Genomic DNA, 15,586 nt, shown 5'->3' on the forward strand with positions numbered 1-15,586 from the left:
TTTGAAACATTCCCTCATTAATTCCAATAAATCTAGTGGTCTGGAAATCACTGCCATTTCCTCATTTAATATTCATCTCCCTGATCCTGTAGAATAACAAAGATCCCTTGATTAAAATCCGACAGGGCTCGTCATACTAGATTTGCACTCCTGCTTTCATAAACAATACATTCTAAATGAAAAGGTTATTGTTATTATTATTATTATTATTTTGTTTTTTTGTATTTTTTTAATTTATCTAGCTCGTTTAAATTTAACATGACCTTTCTTTTACCCTGTGATGTTGGAGTTTGTTTGGTGTACTGTCATCCTGTCATTTTGCAACATCTGCTGGGTGTTAAAAAATGCCTCATGTGTTCAGTTTCTGGATGTGTGAGTCATTTTAGTTTGTAAAAGGGCAAAATTTGATGCAGTTTTTGATGGTTATTAGTAGTGATATTGGATTAGGTGTTGAATTTGTGTTTATGAATTTGGCTACACTATTTGTATGACATACTGCAGTGCATTAAGGGATGATAACTGAAATGCGAATTATTATGTTCACTAACAGATGGAGCAAAAGAATGTCATTTGAAGAAACTTATATGTCCACTGAAGGATTTATTAACCAAAACAAATGAAATATGCAACTTTTGAATACCTCTCTGGCATACTGTAGATATGAAAACACCCTTCACAGGTTCATTTGTCATGTAAAATGGGTTTAGCATTAACTATCACCACAATATGATGGCACTAAGAGGAATAAATTTAACTGGATCCTACTAAAATTGATTTTCTCTCAAATGGTTCATTGGCATTCAAGATGTTGTGCAAGTAGAGTGTTGGTGTGAGAGCCAGCATTAAAGTCAACCAGATTTAGGATTTTTTTTTTTTTTTTGACTGGCTCAGACTAGCTCCCCTTAGGCCTTCACAGAAGCGCCTGAAGCAAAAGCTAGTCAGTAGTTACTTGTAGAAACCCGCATGGTGTCATGACACTGACAAAACCTATTACACAGAAAACGTAAAGTTTCAAGATTCTTTGATACTTTGACTCCCTTTCACTTCCCAAACCCTGCCCTCAGCCTCTCTCTGTGTCTGTCTGTCTACTTTATTCTTTCCAAAGAAGAGCAACCACTTTCTTAAAATAGATTCATCTTGCACATCGCTAAATTCAATCCACTGGGAAAGACACCTGTACAGACCCAGTCCTCTGTATGTAATCTTTTGTTAGGAACGAGGACATTATTATATGGCAGAAAACATTAATTAGACAGGCTTTTCCCACGATTTTTAAAGCTGTATCTTGTCACTCAGTCAGAGGAGACTGAAGTTGTGAAATGCTCAGCAGGGATCCAGCAAAGAAATCAGAGACTGAATGGAGTGAGACTAATTGCATCTGCAGGGAAAAAGCATGGAGTTCTGCCAATTTTATTGATTTAAAGCTGTAATGCGTAACATTTGTACATTACAAAATCAAAAAATGACTAGAAATTTGTACATTGTTGACTTAATGTGTACACGATATTTCATGTTTTCAACAATGTTCAAATTGAAAGAAAGCCATAAGATTAGCAGAGCATTTCATTTAGTCGACTGTCTATGGCAAGGATGTCAAACTCCGTTCCTCGAGGGCTGGAATCTTACATCTTTTAGATCAGGGGTGTCTAATCCTGGTCCTCCAGAGCTACTATCCTGCATGTTTTAGATCAGGGGTGTCAAACTCATTTTAGTTCAGGGGCCACATTCTGCCCAATTTGATCTCAAGTGGGCCAGAGCAGTAAAATAATAGCAGTGAAAAAAGTCAAATTATATTCTGATCAGGTTTACATCTACAAAGTTTCCTTAAAAATCTGAATAACATGAACAACTTGAACTGTCTTAAGAAAAACAAGTGCAATTTTAACAATATTCTGCCTCGGTTTATCAGTTTATCATTTACACATGTGCATTACAATCACAAAAACATTCAGTAACAGGCAGAATATTGGTAAAACTGCATTAACTTTTCTAAAACATTTCCGTTTGTTCATATTTGTTCAGATTATTCACATTTTTTGTAAAAGTATAGTTTGGTAATGTAAACATTTTCATGTAATTTTACTTTTTTTACACCAAAAAAACAAAGAGAAAATTTGGGGTTGTCATTATTTATAGGTTATTATGATAATATATTACTGGCCTGACCCACTTGAAATCTGATTAGACTGTATGTGTCTGTTTGTGAAACCTGAATAAAAATGATTTTGACACCATTGATTGTTAATATCTTCAGTGTAATTGTTGCGTTTCACAAATTCATCCTGCGGGCCGGATTGGACCCTTTGGCGGGTCGGATTTGGGCCCCGGGGCGCATGTTTCACACCTGTGTTTTAGATGTTTCCCTCTTCCAACACACCTGATGGTCGTTACCAGGCTTCTGCAGAGCTTGATGATAGGCTTATCATTTGAATCAGGTGTGTTGGAAGGAGGATACATCTAAAACATGTAGGATTGTAGATCTCGAGGACCAGGATTGGACACCCCTGTTTTAGATATTTCCCTCTTCCAGCACACCTGGTTCAATTAATGATCAGCTCATCATCATGCTCTACAGAAGCCTGATAATGATGTGCTGGCTTCCAGGTGTGATGGAAGAGGGAAATATCTAACGGCTAAAATTTGCTTAGAGGTCTTATTTATGTCTTTGTGCATAAGAAATCAATATAAGTGAATCCCCAAAGGAACTTTGTGTTGGTAAATGCAAGTTATGCAAATTTACAGGATTTCAGTTCTGCTGCAACATGTTGATGGTCATATGAGCTATGTTTTCAGGTCAAAAATGTCCAATTTCATCACAATTAATGCTACATTTTCATGTCACAAATGGCCAAGTTATATTTTAACTGAATTTACCTGGAAAAACAAATATTCTATTCTTTTAGATTCCCCAGTTTTTCTTACAAGATTCTATCCTACATATCACATGTTTTATTTTTATAGGTTGCAATATGGAGTATGGTGCTGATCCATCCTGCTTATGTTACGCCAATACATACATTAAGAATGTCACATGTCACTTTTTAAATCAACAGTTTTCTAATAATAAACATTTTTATAAAGAAATAACAATTCTATATTGTTATTTACTCTTTAGTATGATGATAAACTATACAGTAAATAATTCTGATACTAGTTTTTGCACAGGGATCATTTGTGGAAACGGTGACATGGCTGCCGAGCATCAGTATGATGGGATCCGTAACAAAAATGTCACATCCGTCCACTGCCACATCTTGTGTTTTTGTGTCAGCTGTTATTGTTTTAGATCCACAACACTAACATTTAGGAATAAGAGGAGAATTAGCAATAGTAAGTCTATAAGTTTATTACTAATAAAGTACTGGTACTGACCAGATCATCATGGGTAATGTCACATCCGTCCACCAGCAAAAGTTTTCACATACACGTGCAAAATCCAGTATTTCTGAAAATATAGCTTCCATTGTCAAATAATATCAGTAGTCTGTGCACAAATGTATTAGCATTATTTCAACACAGTTCTATGTATTTCTTACAACTTTTTTTTTGACAAAATTGACCACTCATTTGACCCCCTAAGTAAATTTTAGCCACTAAAACATGCAGGATTCCAGCCCTTGAGGACCAGAGTTTGACACCCCTGGTCTATAGTGTCATATCATTACTTCATTTGAAAATGCACCTTTAAATGTACCGAAACACAGTCCCACATCTGTAAACATTATTTCGGCAGATAGATTTTCTCTTGCAATAATGGTGAAAGAACTGCCATGATCCTGCAGTAAATCATGATATGGTCAAGGTGTGTTTTTTGTTTTGATTGAGAGGCTCTAAGCAGCAGAAATGATTACTGTTTTTATAGAACTTTGCCGTTTTTCATTTACTATTTGAATTTGTAGACACTTCCACACATCAAATGAAGGTTGGTTGGTTGGTCTCCACACTCTGAGACAAACCTGATATTTTTATGACAACAGTTTTCAGTATTACAGCTGTATCTCTGCTGCTTCGAGGGAACTTCAAAAAGTTTGTGGAAAAAGGACAGTTGGAAAAAACAGTTTAAGTTATGAAGTTTATTTTCAACATATGCTCCATCTAGGTCAATACATTTCTGCAAGCGTTGATACCAGCCTTTAAATCCATCTGTGTGAAATTGAGGGCCATGCGATTTAAAGCATGTCAAAGCTATGTTCTTTTTCCATGAACTTTTTGAAGCCCCCATGTACACAGTGTTTTTTTGGACCAAACAATTAGCTGTAACTTTAAAGCTATAAAAGTTTCTAGATAGCAAAGACATAGACAAAAGCCACTTTCACACAGTGATCCTGGAAAAAAAGGTAAAATGGTGATCCTACCTTTTTGCCACCATTGAACGATTTCTACAGCCAAGCCAAAGGAGGAACAGAGGTGAGGCAGGCTGAACTTTTACATAACGGACCTGTGTTCCGGAATCAAAAGGGCGGTGACGCAGCGCAGCATATAGTGTGATGTATAATTTGCACGTTGGAAATACCCCGAGCATAGCGGTGTTGCTAACCTCTCTGGAGTCAGCCCATCTTTCACCGTTCCACAAATGTTAGCATGGATAGAGTCCTCCACCCTTAGTGACAACAACCCGCGGATTTCAGCGTCTCCCCAGTTCAGCATCTTTTTGGTTACATTGATATGCTTGTTTTCTGTACACGGCCCACGCTCATTTTTAAATTTGTCATCAAAATGTCACACCTTGGTTGCGGAACAAGAGGTGTTCCTTTTACATAGCGTTCCGGAATCATGATTCCACCTTTATCATGGCTCTGTTACTTCCTCCAGAGGCCTTACAGAGCCATGACAGAGGTGGGATCAAATGACCCCACCATTTCGTCTACACAGACATTGTTCTGGAATAAAGGTGAAACATTCCTGGAAAAGAAGTGCTGTGTAAAAGGGGCTAAAGATATAAGAAAAAAACAACCAACCTGTGGTGCGTTTTGATAATTGCTTTCAGACCACAATATGGGAGAAGCAGCTCTGTTGCTGATGCAACTGGATCACACTTACCCCAGAGAAATATTGCTACACCTGACAAATTAACATAAAAGCAGGGTTAATGGGGACTTAGTGTTGTGTCCGTGGTGGTTTATGTAACGCTTATGTTTTCCCATTATTATTCCAGGTGGCCAATCTGCTGCGACTTTTCCAGATTCCTCAGATCAGCTATGCTTCTACCAGTGCTAAACTCAGTGACAAGACCCGCTATGACTACTTTGCCCGAACGGTGCCCCCTGACTTCTACCAGGCAAAAGCCATGGCAGAGATCCTGCGTTACTTCAACTGGACGTATGTCTCGACAGTAGCATCAGAAGGTGATTATGGTGAGACTGGTATTGATGCTTTCCAGCAGGAGGCCCGCGCCCGCCAGATCTGCATCGCCACCTCAGCTAAGGTGAGCCGCTCCATGAGTCGCTGGAGTTATGAGAATGTGATTCGTTCCTTGCAGCAGAAGTCCAACGCCAAGGTGGTCATCCTGTTTACACGCAGTGAAGACGCTCGTGAGCTTCTGGTGGCGGCTAACAGGATGAACGTGACCTTTACGTGGGTGGCTAGTGACGGATGGGGAGCTCAGGAGAGTGTGGTGAGAGGGAGTGAGGCTGTGGCTGATGGAGCCTTCACCATCGAGCTGGCCTCATATCAAATCCCACAGTTTAATGACTACTTCACTGCCCTGCACCCGTACAACAACACCAGGAATCCCTGGTTCAGAGAGTTTTGGGAAAACCAGTTCCAGTGCAGCCTCCATGATCTGGGCTGTGGAAAGCATTCACTCCGAGAGGCTCCTTTTCAACCAGAATCCAAGATCATGTTTGTAGTGAATGCTGTCTATGCAATGGCTGCTGCCTTACATAACATGAGACAGGCCTTATGTCCGAACTCCACCAAGGTGTGTGAAGCTCTTAAACCTGGAAACGGAAGGAAGTTTTACCGGGACTACATTCTTAAAGTCAAGTTTGATGGTGAGTAAAGTCTTGATGAACTAATGATTTTATTGCATTAGAATAGGAAAAAAAAAGACATTTAAAGCAATTTCTTCTTTCTCATCTCTTCCTCATTTGTGTAAAACTCATTTTAGTATTCAAAGAGCACGTATATCATGCTGCTGCATCAGGTTACATGAATTATCAACATCTATTATTCCAATTCATATAAAATGTTGAATTAGCCCAAGAGTAATTTTACATTTCACATTTACACTGTAGCTGTAGATAAGCTCTGTAATGATTCAATTTGGAGAGATGAAACTATTTCCACACCCTCATGCTTAGAGGCTCCTTTTTTCACACTTCTTGACTCAAGTGTGAGTAGAGAGAGGCTTCTGTGTGTGCACACTGCAGACACAGATCACACAAACACCGCTTTTTATCGGCTTGTAGTTAAATTTTTTTTGTGCCTTTCTGCAGCACAAAATGTGTAGTATTTACATAGAACCATCTCAAACCAAACACAATTCACTTTTTAAATGTTCTGTTAGATGTTTTCAATTTATGGAAATACTGACATTTTTTTTTAGCAGTCTGTAATACAAGTGTATCAGTGTACACTCATCCAGTTGCTGCTCTTCACTCCTTATGCCTTGTAAATAATACCCAAAGGAGTTCATTATCTGGAGACTAAAAATGGGATTAGAGGAATTAGATGAATCACAACTTACAGGCATTACATTATTGTTGGTGGAAAAGACATAATTCAACATGCAACTCATGGTAGTTACAGATGTTTATAATTTTGTGGTATTTAGACCAATGTTTACAAGTGTTTAAAACATCTGATGCAATATAAATGTCGACGATTAAAAATTTGTTTTTAGGGTAATGGTGTGACTGTTTCCGTAAAACATTAAAAAATACCAAACACTTTGAACTGACTGTTATATCTTTCATTTATATAATATAACAATAAGGCAAATATATAATAAAGTATAATATATAATTAGCACCAGAAAATACCTTTATTTTTTAATTTAACATTTAATTAGGAACAAGTGTACATGTAATATAACAATACACCTTGCCATCATGATTCATTTTGTCACATTGTGGTAAAAAGATCATCATTATCATCATCATCATCATCATCATCATCATTATCATCATCATCATCATTAAATTCTTGAGTTAATTTAATTGGTTAATTTACAGTAAGCCCAGTTCTAATAAAGATATATATTCAATCCAAGATTTCCAGCCGTTTTGAACTCTATTTGTTCCAGTTTTAGAATAAATGTTAGTTTCTCCATAACAAAAAGAAACATATTTTAATGACAAATTCAAAGAAACCTGTGACCCTAGTGAGGATAAAGCAGGTTCAGAAGATAAATGAATGAATGAATGAATTCAAAGAAACATTTGCAATTAAACTGTAATTTTCATTTAGTTAAATTGCAAAATTCCACCTCATTGCATTATTTCCATCCAAAGCATTCATAAATCTTGCAGCGTTTCCATAAACTAACAAACCAACCAGCCAACCTAAATAACAAGTTAATAATAATGGATTTAAAATAATGTGAAAAAGAAACTCATTTCAGTTTTGATCATCCATCTGATATTGTCAGGAATATTCAGTCAAAGTAAACAGAGTCAAACTGTGACTTCCATCATGTAAACAGATCATTTGCACCTGTGTCCCTCCACAGTCTCCGTTCAGTCTATACAGTAGAATACTGCATTGAATGTTACCAGAGACATGGAAATAAGCAGAAAGGGAAATTTGCTGTTGGACTGTCTAAGCAGTCAAATATATTCCATAGGAAATGGATTCATTATGCCAAGTCCACAATCATGATGGTCTGAAACTAAGGTGTAATCTAATTTTCATTGTCTCTTTTTTCACCTTTAGCTCCGTTTCGTCCGCCAGACACAGAGAATGTAGTCCGCTTTGATGCCTTTGGAGACAGCCTCGGCCGTTATAACATATTCCACTACCACAAAGAGGGAGAACGTTACGTCTATCAGAAGGTTGGTTACTGGGCCCAGAGCCTGATCCTGAACACCAGCCTGATCCCCTGGCCTGGCCAAGTCGCACCCACCTCCCAGTGTAGTGACCCCTGCAGGAAGAATGAGGTGAAGAACATGCAGCCTGGAGATGTGTGCTGCTGGATCTGTATCCCCTGCCAGCCCTACCAGTACCTGCAGGATGAGTTCACCTGTGCTGACTGCAGCTTTGGACAGTGGCCTCTCGCCAACCTGACAGGCTGTTACGACCTGCCAGAGGAGTACATCCGCTGGGAAGACGCCTGGGCCATCGGACCAGTCACCATTTCCTGTCTAGGGATGATGTGCACTCTCTTCGTTATCGGCCTCTTCCTTAAACACAATGAGACGCCTGTGGTGAAGGCCAGTGGACGCGAGCTCTGCTACATTCTCCTTCTGGGTGTGCTGATGTGTTACAGTATGACCTTCATTTACATCGCCAAACCTTCCACAGCAGTTTGCACACTGCGTCGCCTGGGCTTGGGCACCTCCTTCGCTGTGTGTTACTCAGCCCTGTTAACCAAGACCAATCGCATCGCCCGTATCTTCAGTGGGGTTAAGGATGGTGCTCAGCGACCCCGGTTTATCAGCCCAGCTTCCCAGGTTGCCATCTGCGGCGCTCTGATCTCCTGCCAGCTGGTAGTAGTGGTGGTGTGGCTGGTGGTGGAGGCTCCAGGGGTGAGAAAAGAAGTGAGCCCAGAGAAGAGAGATGTGGTCACCCTCAAGTGTAACAGCAAGGACTCCAGCATGCTCATGTCTCTCACCTACAATTGCATTCTCATTATACTCTGCACGTTCTACGCCTTCAAGACCCGCAAATGCCCTGAGAACTTCAATGAGGCCAAGTTCATCGGGTTCACCATGTACACCACCTGCATCATCTGGCTTGCTTTCCAGCCAATTTTCTATGTTACTGCCAGTGACTACAGGGTGAGTTGCTAAGACCTTTCTCCTGATGAGACACGTGGTAGAATAATTAATTCACATATTTCTCTCAATAAGTTATGTTTTCTTTGATCTTTTATAAATTACACATGTGTGCTCACTGTGTCGTGTAATAATTTAGGTGAAATTGTTTCTTCCATTGGCTTTAGGTTGTTCATTTTAAACAGAATTCATTCTAGAGATAATGACTTCTACCAGGGTCAAATTGGGGTGAAATAACAAACTAAAGTCAGCAGAGCCTGTGTTGCCTTTGGCGGTAAAGGACATATATAGTTTATTACTGCTTGTGCAAGACTTGTCGTGTGCTGGCAAAGATAATGACTTTGACTGCTTTATTTTACCTGAAATTTAAATATTGATGCACTTCGAGTAAGTTATAAAATATGGATGTAAGCCTCAGAAAAATGTAACAGGTGGTCCAATATATTTCAACAACAAAACTCCAGATCAAGTGGCAGTGTAATACTAAAGTGCTGTTTTGTCAAGATGTACTAGGTTAGGTTTTCTGTGAACAAAAAGCCCAAGCTGTCAGATCTGGGTAAAAAGGTTCAAAAGTAAAAAGTCAAGCATCGCCTGAGTTTTGTCTTAGTAACACATTTATTACATATTTTATTGAGTAAAATACATATTCTTAAATTTCTCCATCACTGATGATGCATTATTAACACAGTCAATGTATTCCATAATAAATATATAGATAAATATACTGTTCAGCCAAGACAAAAAATACACATATCACAACATTTTGTTTGACCAGTTCTAGCTTTACCTTTGATTAAAGGATGCGTTCTCTGTGGCATTGTTTGTCACAACACTTATTTCAGTCAGAGTTACATACATTTTTTGCCAAGATCTTGTATTGATGATGGGAGAGTCACTCTTCTGCATAAAGTCTTCTCCAGCTGATCCTAAAGATTCTCAATGAGGTTCAGGTCTGAACTCTGTGGTGGTTGATCCATGTATGAAAATGATGTCAAATGCTCCCTGAACCACTCTCCATAATCTGAGCCTGATGAATCCTGGTATTATCCTTTAGGAATATGTCTGTGTCATCAAGGAAGAAAAAAATCCACTGATGTTCAGACCTGCTCATTGAATATGTTCAGGTTCAATTTATCTCACTTTATGGACACATAACATTGTTGAAACTAGACTTGACCAACTGAATCAACCCCGGATCATAACACTGCCCCCACAGGCCTGTACTGTAGGCACTAGGCATGATTGGTAATCACTTCATTAGCTTCTCTTATCACCCTCTGGAACAGAGTCAGTCTGGACTCATTAGACCCCATGACCTTTTTCCACTGAAACACAGCCCAATGTTTATGCTCAATGAGAAGCCACTCACTGCATCATTTAGGGTCAAACAACTTGTTTCCAGCTGAAACATGTTAATCTCTGCAGAAATCATCCAGTGGAAGGAGCTGATTCCTGATCTGAAACTAGATAGTGACTTTTTTTTGGCCACGAAATATAAATGGATGGATGGATGGGTGTAGTGATTGAACTGAGTAAACACACAAACATACCCAGAATTGATAGAATTTCAGAGAAAACGTTGGCCTCAGTCTTGAGGTTTCATCCCTCTGGGACTAGAACAGTGTAGCAAGAGAGAGGCAGGAGGTAGAAATAGAAAGAGGAATCCCCTGACACTGCTGCCTCTACAGAAACACGGTGTAGGCAGGCAAGACCATGAGGCCTGAAAAGGAACTGAACGTCCCTCTGTGTCCCTGTGCGTAGCTGTGTGGAATGGAGTGTGAAAGACTAGGATGCAGAGTCCCAGCTGTGCCCTCTGTCCTGGGACTCCAGTTGGGCTCAGAGGAACCCTTCCTCCAGGCCCTCCAGGCAAAGCGAGCAATTCACAGCTAGAACGGACTCATCAGATAGACACAAAACTCCCCTTTGTCCAATGAATAATTACTGAAGCAACTCAGTTGGCTCTGTGTTTGTAGTATATACAGGCAGGGACATATTACTAGTGTTCTCTTGGTTTTTACGCTACTTCTCACATTGTCGGTATCGCCTGATGCAAATCTGAAATTGAATAAGAAATACATTTTTGATCATGGCCTGTCATGAAAAGTTAAAGCAAACTAAATACAATCCACTCAGCCATGAATAACACGTTTAATTATAATATAAAATATTGAAATTGTTCCCTGCGTCCTGAGGGAGAAGCCTCTCCTCATATGCTGGTTCAGGTCATCTCATATCAGCTGCAAACATAACTGATTAAACACACACTGCAGTCAAAAAAAAATACAGCACTGCTATCAAAACCCTGACGGGAGACAGAACTGGAAGAAAGAAGGTAATATCTGTCTTTACTCTAGCTCCTCTCACAGAAACAGACACAAAACAGATCAACCACATGGTAGTTTTGGTTTAAGAATTCTATAGATGAGGAAGTTAAATCTGATGGTACCAGGTTAAAACATGTTGAGCTTTAAGGGAAATAAAGGACAAATCTAGCACAGTATTTTTTTAATATCTTTTTTTATTTAGACATTATGAATATGAGGATTTATGAAATCTGAACAAACCACACATCAGTCTCCATCAGGGCATAAGTTTTTCAGTTGGAGGTCCATGCCAGCCTACCTCGGCTGGCTTCTGGTGCATCCAATAAAGCTTTTCAATAAATGTACAGCACGAAGCCCAATAAAAGGAAAGCTTTCATCTCCTCTGCAGGGTTCTCTGGAGGAATAAAGTTACCTGAATACAACAGGCATTATTTATCTCTGAAGCGGCATCGCATTTTTTGTGAAATGGAATAATACTCTCAGCGACCCAACACATTTAAACAAAAGAAAAGTAGAAAATGTAGTAGTGGCCATGCTCTACATCCTGTTTTTAAACCTTCGGACACAAAAATATTACTGCAAAGGCTGATTTCTTGTCCTCTGCTCTTCCTTAGAAACATCTTTTTAATTATTAAAACCACTTACCAGGTCATTCCTCTGCATTACTGTGCCTGGTTTTATTCCAAACTATTGTTGAATTTTATCACTTAAGTGGAGGACGTTTAGCCATTGTAAATTGTTGTATTGCTCCGATTATTTAGTATTAACTGTTACTTCTCCTTTGACTCTTTCACTGTTTTTCTTTAAAGTGCTTTAGTATGGTCTATTATTATGTCTTCTTTGCAGCAGAACAGTGTGTGCACAGCATACAGTAATACTTGGCGGCCACATTATTTTCATGCTAGCATTAGCATTCAGGTTGAACACAGACACCTGATGTGCCAAGTGCATGAGGGATGTACCTGCCTCACACCATGCAGCGCTGCGCTGTATCCTGTTATCCAGGAAAAACAAAAAGAAAAACCTGAAAGTAGACTGAATATGAAGGAGCAGGCGGATGACACATAGCAAGATGTGGGTGGAGTGAGAAGGAAAAGGAACAGGGGTTGATTGACAAGGAAATAAACAACCTCTCTTCAGCAACTTTCTAATGCGTTTTTGCTGTTTTACTGCAATAAATATTATAAATGGTCTTCAAAGCCAAACCCATGCTTGTGGTATGATTCTACAAAAACACAATTAACTTCAGACTTTTTTATTGCTTGTTAGTTGTTTAACAAGAAAATAAAAAAAGAAAAACACAGACACGTTAGTGAAATTATGATTGGGAATTTAGAATAGTTTTAATGATTCTCAGCAGACCTAGAAAATACTGAGTATTTGATAAGGGGTGGGAATCATAGAACTATCAGTGTCATTAGCAGCCATTGTGATTTGTTTTAGAGAGTTTTCCATGTGTTTTTGCTGCTCCAGGTGCAGACCACCACCATGTGCATCTCTGTCAGTCTGAGTGGGTCAGTGGTGCTTGGTTGCCTCTTCGCTCCCAAGGTTCACATCATCCTGTTCCAGCCGCAAAAGAATGTCTGCACCCTCAGAGTGGCCACCACCCGCTTCAGCGTCACCACCGGCCCAGGCTCTAGTTTTTCTCAAGGTACATTATACAGCATGACTGTCCTGTTACAAAGTAATTTATTTTGTTATAGTACATTAAATTCACTGGTCATTATACTGGATAACAAAAAAAACTTTTCATCTGAAAACATTGGAAAACATCTGATCTTGACTAAATTAGACATGCTGATTTCAAATCTGAAATTTTCTCCAGCACAGCAGGATTTGCATTTATTAGTATTTGTAAAAATCACACAAATTTTTGAATCTTGGCCAAAGTAGAATGTGCTAAATTGGTCAAATTTGCTAATTGATGTGATATCAATTCCAGCGCAAATGAACCTAAGTAGCAGAGCCCATCTGCTTGGAGTGAAATGGTTCCAGGGTGTTTTAGACAGCGTCTCTTGTGCTTGTGGGTTCTGACAGTTTCCTAACTGATGTGACGTGATTTTCATTTCAGAAGTATCTTCATCATCCATGTCACATAACCAAAACTGGGTAGGAAAGTGCAGATGGAGGAAATGGAGTTTGAGCCAATCAATCAACCAATCAATCAACCAATCAACCAATCAATCAATCAATCAATCATATTTTACTGACCCCAAGGGGAAAGTTGTTTGGTACTACGTGCTGAACAACAGCACAACAATACGCACAAACAGTACAGTTCTACACATACATAAAACCAGACAGTGAACCACACATAAAAGCAAATGCAGCATATTGCACTAGATTATTGCACCTGTCCCGGCAATATAAAATAAATTATGATGAGTGACTAGAACCCATCCAGTCATATGGTTTTTGCATGTCTTCTATTGATCAGTTATACTTTGGGGGCCTATGGTTGCACCACCCAAGCTGATTCTAATGATCAGTGGAGATTTAAGGGGAATGTGGGATCACCAGTGACTTCCACAATCGGGGGTCATGTGACATTTCCAGCGTTCAGCTTTGCATCACTTAAGACTGCACACAATTTTTCTTGAGAAGTTCCTGTTTCAGATTTGGAATCGGTACACTTGATTTATGTAAATCAGGTATTTTTCTCCTGGCAGCTAAATCATTGTTTACCAGTGGCTAGTTGTTGATGGTTGGATGGCTGTTATATAACTTTCTCAAAACCCTTAAAATCTTCCAATCACAAAACATTACTCTTGATAAAATGAAACATTTAGTGTCTCAAATTCTGACGAAATATGTACCTGGAGAAGGCCAGTTCATATACATGTTTACTAATAAGGGATGGGAACTGGGTGGACTTTATTGACACCAGTCTCGTTATTGTTTCTGCTTATCAGTCTTTGCTTTCCTAAAGATTTACTGAAAAAGCAAGAACTAGCTGTGCTACGTTTCTTTGTTAATTTAAATAAGACTTCTTCAGTTTGACATGTCTCCTCCTTATTGCACATTTAAACCATCTTAGACCAATTAATTTTTTCCAGAGTGCAACTGTCTGAAAAACATGCTTGCATTTAAAAAGAGACTTAGCAACTTCAGAGAAATATGATTGTGATGGATTGGACAATTTGGAAGTAATTCTCAACTGGTACCATTTATTAAATAATCAGATTGTCCTATATTGGATACATACTGTGGTCATTACTTTATTATCACACTGCTGTACAGCTGTTATCATGTTGGATGCAGGAGTTGGATCACCAGCATTAAAAAAAAGCTCTTCATATTTTTATGTTTTTGCAGCATCAGCCTCCAATGTTGTTCCAACAGTGTGTAATGGACGAGAGGTGGTGGACTCTACAACGTCCTCCTTGTGAAGATCAACTGAGTTCCTCTGCAAAGCATTGTATACAGAGTTATATAATCACTAGTCCTGAATCAGGTGTCTCAGATATTAAAGAGGTCACACAGATGATCGTCCTGACTTTGTTGTCCTCAAAGTGCTGTGAGTACAATGTCCCAATTATTTCATTTTGTTCTTTGACTGGTAGCGATTTTAAAAGAGATGCCAATAAAGTCGCATATAGACCTTGTTTTTATGGAAGATTCTACTTGCAACAATGGAGTAAATTATAGTAAATCTGTTAAATGTAATATATACAAAACATTTTTAATGTAGATTTTGGTGAACCGTTTTGTGCTTTCTTGTAATTTATGTAAATAAAATGTGTTTTTTATTAATACTACAATGACTTTTTGTCTGCCTCTTTCTTACATCATGAGATGCAAAGTGTTGAAAATCTGTGTTTAATTTAATTTACTGTAACGGCAGATAATACAACTATGCGGAGTTAAATAATAGTAGCAAAGACTGCAAATATGGTACTTAACAAATGGTCTCCTATTCAGCCAGTGGCAGTGAGGTCGTCATACAGAGGGCAAGTATTTCATCTTAAGTGTTAATCTTGGCAACACTTGAATGAAAGCTGTTGAAGGCGGAATTGAGCTATCAGCCATCTAATTGATGTGCAACCTGTTCTTTTTCCTGAGCTTAATGCAATCTGTGAACGGATGACTTCTGTGAAAGAACTGCAGTTCACTTAGCCATGTTGCATCACTATTTAAATGATATGATGAGGTTAGTTCAAATTAAAAGCAGATTTAGTAAGGCTTTGAAAATCAGCTTCCATCGACACCATCTGCCAAGACCAAACAGCCTCTACATGAAAATTACCCGCACAAATATCATCATCTGGTAAATTGGGATAAAATCCACCAGAGCTGTCTTAGGAATACACATTTAGTACTCCTGTA

The 15,586-nt window shown here is 38.8% G+C and overlaps 1 protein-coding gene across 2 annotated transcripts in view; it reads left to right on the plus strand.

Moving 5' to 3' along the window:
- The window catches only part of grm2a (glutamate receptor, metabotropic 2a), a 46,168-nt gene extending 31,150 nt beyond the window's left edge, over positions 1-15,018 (plus strand). For both annotated transcript variants that reach the window (XM_030135092.1, XM_030135093.1), the window contains exons 3-6: positions 5,156-5,993; positions 7,876-8,939; positions 12,734-12,911; positions 14,576-15,018. In XM_030135092.1, coding sequence (XP_029990952.1) covers positions 5,156-5,993; positions 7,876-8,939; positions 12,734-12,911; positions 14,576-14,649 — 2,154 coding nt within the window. In that variant the 3' untranslated portion in view covers positions 14,650-15,018. The remainder of the gene's footprint in view (positions 1-5,155; positions 5,994-7,875; positions 8,940-12,733; positions 12,912-14,575) is intronic.
- The last annotated feature ends 568 nt before the right edge of the window (positions 15,019-15,586 follow it).

The sequence above is a fragment of the Sphaeramia orbicularis genome, chromosome 5, assembly GCF_902148855.1.
Source record: "Sphaeramia orbicularis chromosome 5, fSphaOr1.1, whole genome shotgun sequence".
Classification (NCBI taxonomy): Eukaryota; Metazoa; Chordata; class Actinopteri; order Kurtiformes; family Apogonidae; genus Sphaeramia; species Sphaeramia orbicularis.